Source organism: Pantherophis guttatus, chromosome 17, assembly GCF_059756535.1.
Source record: "Pantherophis guttatus breed Tessera chromosome 17, ASM5975653v1, whole genome shotgun sequence".
Classification (NCBI taxonomy): Eukaryota; Metazoa; Chordata; class Lepidosauria; order Squamata; family Colubridae; genus Pantherophis; species Pantherophis guttatus.
This window is the reverse complement of record NC_142079.1, coordinates 9,712,372-9,727,530: the sequence shown is the minus strand read 5'-3', so window position 1 is coordinate 9,727,530 and position 15,159 is coordinate 9,712,372. Positions and strand designations below refer to the sequence as shown.

The 15,159-nt window shown below is 45.2% G+C and overlaps 1 protein-coding gene across 5 annotated transcripts; it reads right to left on the bottom strand.

Moving 5' to 3' along the window:
- Positions 1 to 157: 157 nt before the first annotated feature.
- PGAM5 (PGAM family member 5, mitochondrial serine/threonine protein phosphatase) lies at positions 158 to 14,626 on the bottom strand. 5 transcript variants are annotated; one of them, XM_087880263.1, is made up of 7 exons: positions 14,204 to 14,626; positions 8,738 to 8,916; positions 8,082 to 8,207; positions 5,046 to 5,134; positions 4,213 to 4,346; positions 2,541 to 2,691; positions 158 to 1,916 (listed from the first exon to the last, which is right to left on the bottom strand). In XM_087880263.1, the coding sequence occupies exons 1-6, from the start codon at positions 14,491 to 14,493 to the stop codon at positions 2,541 to 2,543; spliced, it is 969 nt and encodes a 322-aa protein (XP_087736389.1). In that variant the 5' UTR covers positions 14,494 to 14,626; the 3' UTR covers positions 158 to 1,916. The 5 variants fall into 5 exon arrangements, with proteins under 5 accessions (XP_087736389.1, XP_087736390.1, XP_087736392.1 ...); XM_087880264.1 differs by having other exon boundaries at positions 4,213 to 4,343; positions 14,204 to 14,625; XM_087880266.1 differs by having other exon boundaries at positions 4,213 to 4,343; positions 5,049 to 5,134; positions 14,204 to 14,614.
- Between the last annotated feature and the right edge of the window lie 533 nt (positions 14,627 to 15,159).

The following is a 15,159-nucleotide window of genomic DNA, read 5'->3' as shown; positions in this document are numbered from 1 at the left end:
CACTGCATAAGTAGCAAAAGACCCAGAGAAATGTCACGCTTCTATTTTTTGCCTTGCGTGAATCTTGGTATTCTCAGTATTGGTATGCAATCTCAGAATTGAAACCCTTCACTTAAAAAAAACTAGGGATTCTTAAAATTTTAAAGCAGTCTCGAAGTGAAAATCAATTATTTTTTTTATTTTCATAGATAAAATTGACAAATAGAAATAACTTACATTTTTTCCACACTGATTTGACATAGAGATCCAGCGGTGTCTTCTATTCTGACCACAGAATAACCCCCACATCCTCCTATTCCAGTTCCACAAGATAACAAGATTCACAAGCAGCACTTGAATCTAAAGTGGCAGTTACTGGCTGAGGATTCGGCTTCCCTCCCCTTCCCCATAAGAATTATATTTTGCTCTAAGAAGTACAGAAGTGTCGTGGACCCATCGGAGTCCGGTTTGGAGGAGGAGGAGAAGTTGGAGCTGGGACCGTCCGACAGGGATGGACCGGCCACCTTGGAGAGGGCTTGAGGACGATTCTTGTCCCGGGTCCCTCAGACATTGGGGAGGTGGTTGACCGGACGGAGAGCTGCCTGCCTTCACAAGACACGGGAGGATGGGCTGTTGGCAGGCAGTGGTGCTGATAGGCAGCAGATCCCCTCTGATGAGGAACAGCTGCCTCCTCCACTGATCCAAGGGCACCGAGAACAGAGTGTAGGCAAGCCCAGAGAAGGGCTACAAGGCTATCCCCACCCCTCCTCACAAGGGTAGTAACTTTAAGGAGAAGCCGTGGGGAGTTAGATTCCTGCCTCTCACTGCTTTGCCTTGCCTCACCACTTGGAAGATTTGCTCTTCACCTTTGGTCTTGGACCTTGACCTTGTTCTTGTAGACGGTTTCTTGCCTTGGACCTTCTCTTTGCCCGGAGGACTACCCTTGTCTTGTGCCTGGACTCTGCCTTGTGGACTCAACTTGGAACCCTGCAAGCGTGTTCCTACTCAATGCTACTCTTTGTACTATAGGGGCTCTTTGGCGGACTGAGGGTGGCTGCCTTCAGGGTACGGGAGTGGGGATGGAGACTTACCAGTCGTTGGAGGGCCGTTGGCCAGACCATTTGTTGAGAGAATTTAGGACTCTCTAGAGGCCTGCCTTGCCTTGACCACCTGGGTCATGCACACAGGAGAAACAGAACAGCTTATCCTTAACTTCTAATTTGATGGCGGCTTCACTTGTAATTGAGTGATGAATTAACCTGTGACAATTATTAACAGCCAAGAAAGGCTCCTATTTAGGGTTTAATTTATTTATTTATTTAGGAATAGACACTTGTAGCAAAAAGTCTCAAACTAAAAGACCAAGTAACTAGGCAGGGCTTGAAGAGCGTAGACAATTCTATGCTTTTTAATATTCAAGCACTGCTTTGGATGACAACTCTCTTTAACTACAGATGCCGCCTCCGATTTTTATATATATATATATATAGTGTGCAAATCGGAGCTGCATAATAAGAGAAGGCGCTATTTTCGAGATTTTGTCTCCCTCGTCCTCAGAATTACTGGATCTGGTGGCTTTGGGCTTTTCCCTGCCTGATTTCAGTACCCAACGTGTATCCCTGGACTTCGCAGTATTTCTGGGGGGGTTTTTCCGCCCCAAAATAGGAAAGGGGAAAAAACAAATCCTTGGACAGGCTTTGGCGAGAGGCCACCGGCATGGTAGTTTTGAAGCCGCGAAGGAGGGGGGGGGTCCTCTCCAATTCTCTCAACGGTCAACATCGCACGCCACGAGAGCTACTAGTGCAAAATCTTAACGTGTTAATAAACGGCCTGAGACGAACGAAGTCCAGTTCGAGGGAGCTTTTGAGGGGAAGTGTTGGCCACATCTGAAAGTAGCTTTGTCCTCTTGGTTGGAGACCCTCCCTGTTTACCACGAGCTTGAAAAGAGGACGGACGAGAAAGAGGCATTAGTTAATTAACTCGGTATCCTTCACAACAATCATGTTCCAATATTACAGGTGTGCCTCGAACTTAGGATCACAATTGAGCCCAACATTTCTGTTGCTAAGTTAAGTGAGTTTTGCCCCGTTTTGCAACCTTTCTTGCCATAGCTGTTAAGTGACTCACTGCAGTGGATAAGTTAGTAACCCGGTTGTGAAGTGAATCTGGTTTCCCCGTTTGAAAATAGAAGGGAAGCACCCGTCAATCTATCGCCACTGAGCGGTTTACAAGGAGCGGATCGGTTCTAGCCGATCAGTTGGGAGGCTTCTTGGCTTCTCAATTTAAAGCTAAAGTGTCTTTTTTTTTTCCTTCTCTTCTTTGTCAAGTGAGCCCTGATTTTTTTCCTTCTAGCCGATCAGCTGGGACTCGGGAGGCAGCGAATAGATTTGGGGCGGGGCCAGGCAGAGGTGGTATTTACCGGTTCTCTGAACTACTCAAAATTTCCACTGCCGGTTCGCAAGAACCGGGGAGAACAGGTAGCAACCCATCACTGCCTGTATAGTGTCCCAATATTGTTGCATGGGTTCAAGGCCGATGGGGAAACTTCAAAGAAGGCTTACTCAGTTGCGGGTGATCTTCTCTGGCGGCATAAACCCCGTGTCACCAAGAAGGCGCAGGGCCACCCTGCCGTTGGGACGAATCACCAGGTGAGTGATGCTGCCATTGTTGAGGGATATCCGAAGCCAACCTTCCGGAGGAAATTGCAATGCTCTTCCAAAAAAAATAATATTTTTTTTTTAAAAAAGGAAAACAGTTATTGAGTTATTTATAGAAATAATAAAAGACAGGATAAAAATAAATAAAACCAGGATGCGCTTTCCTCGGGGTAGGAGGCCGAGTTTGTGAGTTTCAACTGTTGTCAAAAGCGAACTGGTCTCCTGAGACTAGCATTTTTCAGGAATTCATTATGCTGGGATTAAATAAGAGCCGTATGAAGAATCATAATTAACTCAGCAAGCTTTTTATGCCCCGAGGAGCTAAAAGAATCTTTAAAAGAAGGAATTGTTGTTTCAGCAAGACTATAAATATTTCTACAGCCATTGCCCGGCTTTTGTCTCCCCTCTTTGTGATAATTGCTTCTAGAACCCTCCTCCAACTCAAAATAAATTTAGCAAATACTAAAGCAATCTTAAATGAGGGTAAAGGTAAATGTTCCCCTCGCACATATGTGCTAGTCGTTCCTGACTCTAGGGGGCGGTGCTCATCTCCGTTTCAAAGCGAACAGCCAGCACTGTCCGAAGACGTCTCTGTGGTCATGTGGCCGGCATGACTCAACGCCAAAGGCGCACGGAACGCTGTTCCCTTCCCACCAAAGGTGGTCCCTATTTTTCTATTTGCATTTTTTACCTGCTTTCGAACTGCTAGGTTGGCAGAAGCTGGGACAAGTCACGGGAGCTCACCCCATTACGCGGCACCAGGGATTTGAACCACTGACCTGCCAACCTTTCGATCGACAAGCTCAGAGCCTTAGCCACTGAGCCATCGCGTCCCACACAAAAGCAATCTTAAGTGAGGGTAATCTTAAATAAATAAAAACAGCTCGTCTCATAGTCTGTGCAGACTATGGATAATGGACAATGTTGTCCATAGTCTGCACAGCTAGATAGAAACATGGGTTCAAGTTTAGATTGATTGTCATTGAAACTGGCACAGCTTTAAATTTAATAGGCCACCAGTACAATTCCTGGTACATACAAAGCTTCTAGCGCGACTGAAATAACCTCTGACAGAAAGTGATTCCAATCCATCTATTCATTCCTTTTGTCCCTTCCCTTGCAAACCCTTTGTGTAAGGAACTACAACTCCCATTACCCACTCCCCCCCGGCCATTGGCTGACACACCAAAGCTATCAACAATATTGGAGGAGACTGTGGAAGCCAAGTGAAGTGGGGAAATTTACCGATGTTAATTCAGAAGGGCTCCAAACCCAGGAATTTAAACATTCTCTCCATTTCTTTCCCCCATCCAGTTTTTAAATATTACATTTGTTTAAATGATTCTTTTAAATCCCGCTACTTAAAAGAGCGAAAAACCAAAGCTCTGAGTTAATCCTGCAGACAACTGTTCCAATTACTTGCTAAATTCCCAACCATGTGCTAAAAGCATCTGATCTCTCCGTCTAATGCAACAGTACAACGTGTTAAAACCCGACTTAATAACCACAAGGATTTAGGAGTGTTGCCCCAACAACAACCCCCCACTGGTGCGGTCTCTTCCGCAGCCTGGGTTACCTGCAGACAATATAGCGAATAACGTTTGCATGACAAACGAAGATTTCGTAGCTGTCCACTTCCTGCTTGATATCGGCTCTGTGAATGTAGCTTCGGAAGGCGGCCTCAATGCGAGCGCCATCTTCGTAATACTGCTAAAAGCAAAAGTTGGGTGAGAGGGGGCAGATCATTAAAATCCGCACACATTTTCTTCCCCCCCCCACTTTTAACCAATTGGAAACAGTGATCGGCTCCCACAACAGATTAAAAAACTAGAGGCCTTAGATATTTAATATTTATACTTGGATTGCTGGAATCAGCAGGAATTAAAGGAACTGGCTGTGCAAATCCTTAAAATCCAGTTTTAAGTTGCTGAGCCTTGCCTTTTATCTAAATAGGGCTTTGGCTGTCCCAGAACCATCTCGCTTATATTTCAATATTCTGTAAGAGTGCAAGCAAAGCTTTAGATTCTTATATTTGCCGAATTACAGAATAGACAAATTGCAAAAAAAAAAAAAAAAAAGAACTCTCAGTAGAATACATTTGGATTTCCAAGTAATACTATCAATATCTGAACTTTTTTTTTTTTTTGCTGTTAATGCATTATTCTTTTAATGCCCATTTTAAGAAACACCAGTTTTGATTTAGCATTGTCAATAAGCTACTGTTCGTTTATTGTCACTAAAAGAACCAGCGAATGGTAAACTTTGCAAATCGATGACCCGCTTATCAGTGTGCAAAACTTTTTGCCTTTTCTCATGAGATGACACGTGCGCGCCTGGGGAGAAAAGCCGGTCTTAAAAAGAAACCCTGAAGTTAGACCCACAAAAGCTAAATTCTGGAGTAGATATTACCACAGCTTCAGGCTTCCAGTGAGAACTGGGAGGATTTGGTTCAATGGGAGCTCCTTCGCGCAGGAGATCCGTGCTCAGCTTGGACACACCTGAGGAAGACAGAAAAGGAGGATGTGTGCAACCCTTGTGTGGTCTGATTTATACACAAGGCAACGTACACAAGAGGATTTTACAGGCCTTTTGGTCTTAGTGATTTTCCATGTCCATAGGCACACACAGTTCCATAACAGACTTAAGACACAGATTTCCTAGAGAGATTTACTGTCAATGCTCCAACACAAGTCTCACTTTTGAAGTGAAAGAGGGCCATCACCAACCTTGGATAAAAGTAAAGGTAAAGGTTCCCCTCGCACATATGTGCTAGTCGTTTCCGACTCTAGGGGGCAGTGCTCATCTCCGTTTCAAAGCTGAAGAGCCAGCGCTGTCCGAAGACATCTCCGTGGTCATGTGGCCGGCATGACTCAACACCAAAGGTGCATGGAACGCTGTTCCCTTCCCACCAAAGGTGGTCCCTATTTTTTCTACTTGCATTTTTTACCTGCTTTCGAACTGCTAGGTTGGCAGAAGCTGGGACAAGTCACGGGAGCTCACCCCGTTACGCGGCACTAGGGATTCAAACTGCTGAACTGCCGAACTTTCGATCAACAAGCTCAGCGTCTTAGCTACTGAGCCACCGCGTCCCTAACCCCAATCTTAGATATTAGCAAATCTGTGCCAGCTTTCTAAAATGCTCTGTGTTGCTTTGTAGCCTTCAGGGAAAGACTGTTATAACTTATGATGGACTCCAATCAATCATTGTTTTATTATAGTCACAGACCAGCATGGACCCAAACATTCGTTCGTGTCACAGCTCCTAAAACTTGTTCCACACCACTTTTCCTCCTGTATTTTCAATATAAAATCTTAACTCCCTGTGAAACATTGGTTGCAACCCTTCTAGATGCTTCCTTGCTACACTCTTTGCTGAAATTGACTTATCTCCCTCACCTTATATTTTAATATTTTGTTTCCTTCTCCTGTTTGTCACAAACTAGGCCTCTCTGGTCGGTACTATATTTTCTTTTCAACCCAATTTTATCTTCCAATAATCAGTCATACCTTCTTCACAAATATGCCAGAACAAGCAAAACCAAGGCAACATTTCGATTTTCCAAGTTAATGTTGTTAACAAGTCGAGGTCGCTTTGTCATAATAATCTCTCTCCTCTCAAATCAGCAATTAAATCAGCACCAACCTTAACTAAAGGGCCTTTGGACTAATGCTTGTTTGCCTATCTACGAAAACACATCATGTGTTTCAAGGTCATTTTGTATGATGCTCAGGGAATTGGCTGACTTGGGATTGCAGGGGTAAACTAGCTAAGATTAGAAGTAGGAACAATATATGTGACTCAGGCATTATGTCCTCGAATGTTATCTTTCTCTGATACACACAAAGAATCCGTATCGCAACTGGGGGAAAAAAAGAGACCAGTAAAAGGTCAGGATTTAATCTGACACAATGCATTCCAAAAGCTTGATGAAATCTTAACAAGGATAACAGAATGAATGTTGCAACTGTTTTACAGAACTGAAAAGATATTTTCCTAACTGCAGCCACATCTGGCGAAAAATAAGTTTGCAACAGTTAAGGAGAAGTCCCAAAGATGCACCTCCCAGAAAGTAACATGGAAAACAGGTCATGAAAAGGATGGTGTAGCATCCCAGACAATACCGTGGACCCTGCTCAAGCATCGCTTATATGACATGTCCTGGATAGAAGAGAGCTGACTGCCCATAATCTTTTCTGCTGTCCTCACCACTCTCTCCACCGCCTTCCTGTCTGAAAACAGGAATGCTTCCAAACCAGTAATGCAATATGACAGAATAGGCTCTCTATAGGAAGTGGTGAGGACAGGGGGAAGGAAGATGTGCTTTTCTCAAGTGACACAGAAAATTTGGGCGCTGCTGTGCCTGCTTCACCAGTGTTGAGTGACCAAGCCAGCTTTGTTAGCTGCACACCCAGAAACATGATGCTACGAACCACCTCCGCAGGTGAATCATTAATATGTAGAGGTGTGTGGCTGTGGCTGCCTTTTCTGAAACTGATAGCGATCTCTTTAGTTTTCCCTACGTTTAAAATTTCATTTCATTTCATTTCATTTATTGGATTTATATACCGCCCTACTCCCGAAGGACTCAGGGCGGTGAACAGCCACAGAATAAAACACATAAATACAAAATTTAAAAACAGAATAAAACCGAATTAAACAATTTGGCCGAGACAAATTTAAAACACGCAATAATTTTAAAAACAAATTAAAATTTACAAATGAGGCTGGGGTGGGGTTTTTTTTTTTTTTTTTTGTTACACCAGTTACACAAATATACAGCAAGATCCCTAACCTGGATCTACTTTGTCTTCTCTCAACTACCATATTTTTCGGAGTATAAGACGCTCCGGACTATAAGACTCATCTACCTTTTTTGGTGAGGAAAACAAGAAAAAGAAATCTGCCTCTACCTCTGCCTCCCAGCAATTTTGCCTTGTTGCAGCAAACAGCCTGCTTTACTTTCATTTTCAGCATAGCTTGATTAGCACAAGAAAAAAAAATATTTGCTCCCAGGAACTTACCTCCTTGCAGCAAGCAGCAGAGGCCCCTGCAAAAAAGCTGAGAGCAAAACAGCTGAGAGTCGGGAGGCAGAGCCAATCAACTTGTGCTAATCAGGATGTGCTGAAGCTGAAATGAACCGTTTCTTCTTGTTGCTTGCTGCAAGGAGGTAAACTCCTGGAAGGTAGAGGCCAAGGGGGGGGGCAGTGGGTGGGCGGGGCTACATTAGGTGTATAAGATGCACCTAAATTGAAAAAGATGTGTCTTATACTCTGAAAAATACGGTAAGCCTTTGAGACTTAGATCCCTACTGGCCACAGACTTCGAATCCAACCCTTCAGATATAACGGCTCAAAGTATAAGCAAATCAGACAGACTGGTCCTGCTGGCATGTAGTAAAAACTATATCAATGTTGCTTACCACCACAAACTCGGTTCCAACTCACCAGGAAGATGTTTGCTAATAATGTTGGTTGTTTCCGTTGCTCTGGTCATTGAGGAATGGACAATTTTATCAAATTTCAGCCCTAGGCTTGCAAGTCTCTTCCCGGTCAGCTCAGCTTGCTCGCGGCCTAAAAAGTACATTTATGGATAAATTCCTAATAAGGCACAGAGGGTTTTTTTAAAAAACATGTTTTGGCACAGTATTTTAAAATCAGAACTTGCTGCTTTTCGCGCCAGTCCTGTTTGCATTCTTCACATAAAGGATTATTTTGCAATTCAGACAGAAACTTGCAAGTTGGCAAGCGATGGAAGCAGAACATTTTTTTCTGAATAAGGAGGGTATCTGAGTCTCCTTGCCTTGAAAACAGGTACCGGTTAATGGGCTAAGTATGCTTAAAACAAGCAGAGGCATTTGACTGAACGTACAAAGAAAAATCTACATTTAGGAAAGGACGGAAGGCTCTCCATCGATTATACACCGAACAAGCAGCTTCTTCAGCATAAATTGTATCCCAAAGGTGCTTTTTCAAGAGGCAACTGGACTTTCCAGAAAGTCCAGTTGCCTCCTGAAAAAGCACCTTTGGGACAACCATGACCTGGATGACCGACAATCTCCAGGCATAGATTGTACCTCCACCCACTACCCCATCATACCTACCCAGCTTCGTTAAGATTCTGTCCTTATCCTGCTGCCCTTCCAGATTGTACTGAGAATGGCGTACGAGGAATATGTGCCTGGTAGCTTTTGTTTTATAGTGGGCTAAGCGAGATGACACCTCCTGTTCGCCCGTCTCTTCATTTTTCTTCTTCAAGTTCATGAGCGCCAGGGGTTCCCTCCTAAAAGCAAGAACCTGAAGTTTATATTCTTGCATTAAACACAGCAGATGGGCAAAGCAATGGACTCAGCTCTGTTGCTGCACCATTGTTTGAGAAAGTCAGCTTTAGCAATTCAGATTGCATAAACGTCTCCTTCGTGCCATTTACTATCTCGAAAAGACAGAAGAGCAATGGGCAAATGGAAGCCATGGGCAGTCCTCGAATTACAACCGTTTAGTGACCGTCCAAAGTTACAATGGCAGTGGAAAAAAAGTGACTTTTGACTTGTTTTTCACACTAATGACTGTTGCAATGTTCCCCGTGGTCATGCGATCAAAATTTGGATGCTTGGCCAGTGGTTATATGTTTATGATGGTGGCTGTGTCCTGGAGTTATGTGATACCCCTTTTGCCACCTTCTGACAAGCAAAGATAAAGAGGAAACCAGGTTCACTTAACAACCGGGTTACTAACTTAATAACTGCAGTGATTTGTTTAACAACTGTGGCAGGAAAGGTTGCAAAAATGGGGCAAAACTCACTTAACAAATAACTTACTTAACATAACAACAGAAATGTGGGTCTCTATTGTGGTCGTTAAGTCGAGGACTACCTTGTTCTCGACTTACTTGTAACGCTGATTTGAAGTGTGTGCATCAAACACCACCAGATTCTGTTGCTAATATGTCAGCCTGCATAAATATACCATATTTTTTGGACTATAAGACACACTTTTTTGTCTCCCAAAAGGGGCGAAAATGCCTGTGCGTCTTATAGACCAAATATTGCCCACCCGCCAGCCATTTTTTGGCCTCCGCACGCCCTATTTTCGAGCCTTTTTTCAGGCCCATTTTTGCAGCTTTTTGGGCCCGTTTTTGAGGCTTTTTGTGGCCCATTTTCAAGGCCTTTTTTGGGCCATTTTGGGGGCGTTTTCAGCCCGTTTTGAGGCTTTTTTCTGCCTGTTTTTGAGGCTTCATTTTTGAGGCTTTTTTGGGCCCAGTTTTTCAGAAAGCCTCCAAAACGAGCCAAAAAAAGCCGCAAAAACGGGCTGCAAAAAGCCCCGGAAACAGGCCAAAAAAAGACTGGAAAAGGTCCGGAAAAAGGGAGGCCAAAAACTTTTTTTTGTTGTTTTCCTCTTCTAAATTTAGGTGCGTCTTATAGTCCGAAAAATACGGTATATTCTTAGCCAATACCCAAAGCAGTTCCATGTACCTGTATTCCAAAATAAAGGATGAAACCACCAACCCTTTTGGGATTTGTGACGTCTGCTTCATTCATCCCTTCACTTACAACTACTAACACATCCACTAGGGCAGCAATTTACCTGCAAACTTTTATATTTAAAAATAAAAAAGGCAGGAGGCAGTTCCTGCCACACGCTCAGCCACTTGGTAGTTCCAGGCACTTTGACTCATTTCCCATCACTGGATTATTATCTCCCCCCCACCCCACCCAATTTAAGAGCAGATCCAATTTTGGCATTTTATTCCTGCTCCTACCCTTCATGATTTATTAAGTACAGTAGAGAAATAAAAGCGAGTCAGAACAAAGAAAGCCTTGAGAGCTGCCAAAATAAAATAAAGTCAGAAAATGAAAAGATATAAACGGAAGCACAAAGCTGGCTCATCTGATGTGATGAATGTTTGTGGTGTTAATTACACTTTCAAGTAAGCAGATAGTGGGTTTCACTTTCGCAGCAGTGGCCATTGTGTTGAAAAATAATACACGGGCTCAATGTAAACGCTAAGAATGCAAGCCATGGCAAGGCAAATTCACAGGGGCTAGTTATTAATATTAATATTAATTCGCTATTGCTAAATGCTTTCTGATTTGGAGCAGCAGTATTTTTTTTTCTTGAAATCTGTAGATTCCTAGTTTTAAAGAGAAATTTGAACTAGTTTTTTTTTTAAAAGCAACGTGCACATAAAAATACAAATATAATGAAAATGATACCACCTATTTAAAGGGAACCCCACTGAATTAAGTCTAGAGCCTCTATGCAATAGGCTTTAGTCGTATTAACTGTTGTTAGTCCTAGAAACATACCGTGTTTTCCCGAAAATAAGACCCTGTCTTATATTTTTTTGAACCCTGAAATAAGCGCTTGGCCTTATTGCCATGCTCTCAAAAGCCCAATTGGGTTTATTATCAGAGGATGTCTTATTTGGGGGGAAACAGGGTAGGATATATAGTCATACCAACTAACTGTTCAGAAAAGCAGCAACAACATAGCAGCAATATCACCCCTAAAAGAACTACTTGCCCATAGCTAAACAAAATTGCCAGATATGCAAAAAGTGCTACGAATAGGACCACATAAGAAAATCACAAGTGAGTGCTCGGACATTCAAAATAAGCCATTCTGCATGTTACAACAAGCCAAGGAACCCTGGCTTGGATTCAAAGCAATGATTTACTCATGTTCTCTCTTTCCTATAGCAAAAATCACTCCTGGACATCAGCAATTAGAAAGCATGCACTGGCAAGTTTAGATCTTCCCAAAACATTCTGGTTTAGAGTTTATTATTTTAGATATAGATATACACTGCTCAAAAAAATAAAGGGAACACAAGCAAAAGACATCTGAGATCTGAATGAATGAAATAGCCTTATTAAATACTTTGTTCGTTACATACAGCAGTTTTGTGTTCCCTTCAGTTGTGTATAAACTACTGTATGTACAGAACAAAGTATTTAGTAAGGCTATTTCATTCATTCAGATCTCAGATGTCTTTTGCTTGTGTTCCCTTTATTTTTTTGAGCAATATATATATGAACCCCATGTAGCCAAGCTGCAAACCTTAGACGGGATCCAGTGTCTCCACATAAGCCGATTACGGGCTTTTTGCTTACCCATACCTACACTGAGAGCAGCAGTTCCAACCCATTATGAAATTAAATGTTAGAAAGGCTTTCGTTCAGATTTAGTGTTATTAATCTGGAAGGGATCAGGCAGAAAATAATACTTAATTCTCTTTACTAAGTGAATTAGTAACTGCAGCGTTCTGAAAAGCATAGGTATTATTTCATTTATAGCAGAAAAACAGAAGTCACTAGGCAATTACTTTGATATCTAAAATTCCCAATAACTGTGACTCTGTGTGTGTGTGTGTGTGTGTGTAAATATAATATGAACTGCCATAGATTATATATTTTCAAAGTTTCTCCTGAATTGCTTAAGGCAATTATTCAAAACGTGTTCAGCAGAAATGGAACCCAACACTTAAGGGTTGTTAATATTTTTTCTTTTTTTACATGAATGGTACGATTGCTGGATCCTAAACCACCCTAAAATTTCAGAGTATGGTTCTAGTTCCTATGATATTACCCTGTTTCCCCCAAAATAAGACATCCCCTGATAATAAGCCCAATCGGGCTTTTGAGTGCATGGCAATAAGGCCAAGCGCTTATTCCAGGGTTCAAAAGAAAATATAAGACAGGGTCTTATTTTTGGGGAAACACAGTAGTAGAGCACTAGCCAATGATTTTAAACTCCATTCAGGCATGGTTATGCTCTGGAAAAAAAATAATAATGTCAACAAATCAGGGACAAAGTGACATCTATTAAAGTTCATTCACACTGCTTATCTTCAGCAACAACAAAAGAAACCTTAGTTACTAACATTTTTGAATGTTCATTCAGCCACCTTATTCAGATGAAAATAAGGAAACCCCCCCTATACAATCTTCTTTTTATCCCGGAGCACCGATCCAGACAGGATTAGCAGCATCCAAAACATCTGTTTTGAGAAAGTGTTTCTAATTGGGCAGGAACCTTGCACAAGTAGAGATTCAACTTCAAAAGCTCTTAAAGGCATGCTGGGGAGAGAAGGGGAGGTTTTTCTTAATAATTCAAGCATTCGGAGTATTTGTAGTGCTGGTATCTACCCTGCATCCTTTGCCTTCTGGATGTTTGGACTAGAACTCGCCTCCGTCCGTTGGCAGAGAGCAGGGAAGCATAGCACATGGGAATGACGACTCCAGGAAATGATGATGACCCCTGCCTTAAACCGTCCTCCAGACTGTCTAGGGTGCTGTTTCTCAATCTTGAGAAGGCTGGATTTCAATTCCCAGAATCCCCCAGCCAGCTTGCATCCACTTCAACTCCCCAAACCCCCCAAAAACCAGCACTGAGAACATTCACACACTCATCTTAGAGTTGCTGGAGAAACTATCGTCTCTGTAGGCATTTCTAAGCCACCTTCCCTCTTATCAGAACATGGGCTGGCAAGGCCTTGCCCTGCCCACTCCCCTCCAATTCATTCCCCCAACAAGCCTGCCAGGGAGGCCAACCTAACATTGGACCGCAAGCATCCCAAGATCCAGAACATGGATTAGGAGAAAACCATTCAAAGTCCTCTAGTGGCTTAGAATATCAACCCTCCTCCTCCTCCTCTCCAGTAAATGAACAGGACTCAGAACACTTCAATACCTGGGTGGGGTAACAGTTGCCCACCTCGACTTACCTTCCTGGGGGCCGAATACAGAATTGAGTTGGAAGGGACCCTGGAGGTCTTCTAGTCCAACCCTCCTGCTCAAGCAGGAGACCTTCTGTTATCCCGGACAAAGGGCTGTCCTGTCTCTTCTTGAAAACCTCCAGTGATGGAGCACCCACAACAGTAGGGGGAAAGTCTAGGCATGGGAGTCGGGGGGGGGGGGGGCTGGGAATAGGGGAATAAGGCCATGGGGTGGACTCTGGGCATTGGGAGAATCTGGGCATGGGGGTTCTGGGGAAAGTCTCTGGGTGGGGAGGGGAGGGGAGGGGGGGCTTTGGCGAAAAAGGGATTAGACCATAAGGTGGGCTCTGGAAGTGGGGAGAAGAGTCTGGGCGTGGGGCATTTGAAAGTAGGGGCCTCTGGGAACAGGGGGATTACATGGCGGACTGGGCTGAGCATGGGGTTCTGAGGGAGTCTGGGAGGGGTGGACTCAGGAAGTAGGGGAATTAGACCATGGGGTGGGCTCTGGGTATTGGGGGGCTATGGGAACAGGGGGATTGGAGCTTTGGGGGGGGGCTCTGAGCGTGGGGGGGAAGTTTCTGGGAGTAAGGGGGAAAGTCTAGGCATGGGGGGCTGGGCGGGGGGGGGCTCAGGGAGTAGGGGAATTAGGCCATGGGGTGGGCTCTGGGTATTGGGGGGTTCTGGGAGTGTGGGGGGAAGTCTCTGGGCGGGTGGGGGGCTTCTGGGAACAGGGGGATTGGGCCGTGGGGGGGGGGCTCTGAGCGTGGGGGAGGGGTCCTGGGAGTGAGGGGGGGAGGTGTAGGCGTGGGGGGGGGTCCTCTGGGCCCGAAAGGGGGGGGAGGGGCCTCCTCACCTGTCCCAGTTGTTGTCCCAATAGCCGCAGCCGTTGGCCTTCTCCAACCAGGCGGGCGCGGCCGAGGCGTTGGGCGACGGCAGCAGCAGCAGACCCGGCGGCGGGGGCGGAGGCGGCGGCCCCGTTAGCGAGGCTGCGAGGCTCTCCGGGGCGTCCCCGCCGGCTCTCTCCGGCCCTTGCTGAGGCGACGGCGGCTGCTTCCCGAGCGCCACGGCGGAGAAAAGGAAGGAGCCGCCCGCCAAGCCGCAGGCCGCGGCGGCCGAGACGGTGACGACCCTCCGGAACGCCATGGCGCCGGGCTGCGTGAGGGGCGGCCGCGCGGCCAACCTTTTCCCGCCGCGGACGGGGCGCGGCGCGGGACAAAATGCCTCGGCGTCGGCGAAGGACCGGCGGCGTGGGCGGGGCCGGGCCGCCGAGGGACGTCCTCCATTGAATACGATCCAATGGGGGATAAGATCTGGCAGGAGGAGGCGGAGACTTGCTGGTAGGCGGGGCTAAAGGAGCCCCCGAAGGGACGGAAAGCGTCTTCGGCTCGGAACGGAGGGCGGAGCTTCCTTGGAAGGAGGAGAAGATCCCTCCGCCGAAGACTCGCTGAGCCGTCCCGCAATCCCTCCGCCTTGAAGGAGAAGGGACTATTTTTTGGACAGGAAAACCAGCTCTGGAGGATTCCTGCCCCCATCATCCACAGAGGGGTGGGGGGAATGATGGGAGCGATAGCCTAAACCGGGAGGGCACCACGTTGCTCCATGGCTCATTAAATTGCAAGAATACTCCCTTCATCCCACCCTAATGCAATGGGCTTCCCCTTCCATGGTGCTTGGCCATGGGCCAGGCTGATGGGAGGTGTAGTCCGTTCTGTTTCTCTTAAGACTTTGCCTACTCTTACACCAGTGTTTCTCAATCTTGCCAATTTTAAGAAGTGTGGCTTGTCTTCAAATCCCAGAATTCCCCAGCCG

Coding starts and splice junctions, on each gene's coding strand:
- PGAM5 (XM_087880263.1), bottom strand. CDS start 14,493: ATGGCGTTCCGGAGGGTCGTCACCGTCTCGGCCGCCGCGGCCTGCGGC. Junction 8,208..8,737: donor CAGAATCTTAACGAAGCTGG/GTAGGTATGATG, acceptor TGTACTTTTTAG/GCCGCGAGCAAGCTGAGCTG. Junction 5,135..8,081: donor TATTAGCAAACATCTTCCTG/GTGAGTTGGAAC, acceptor TGTCTTCCTCAG/GTGTGTCCAAGCTGAGCACG.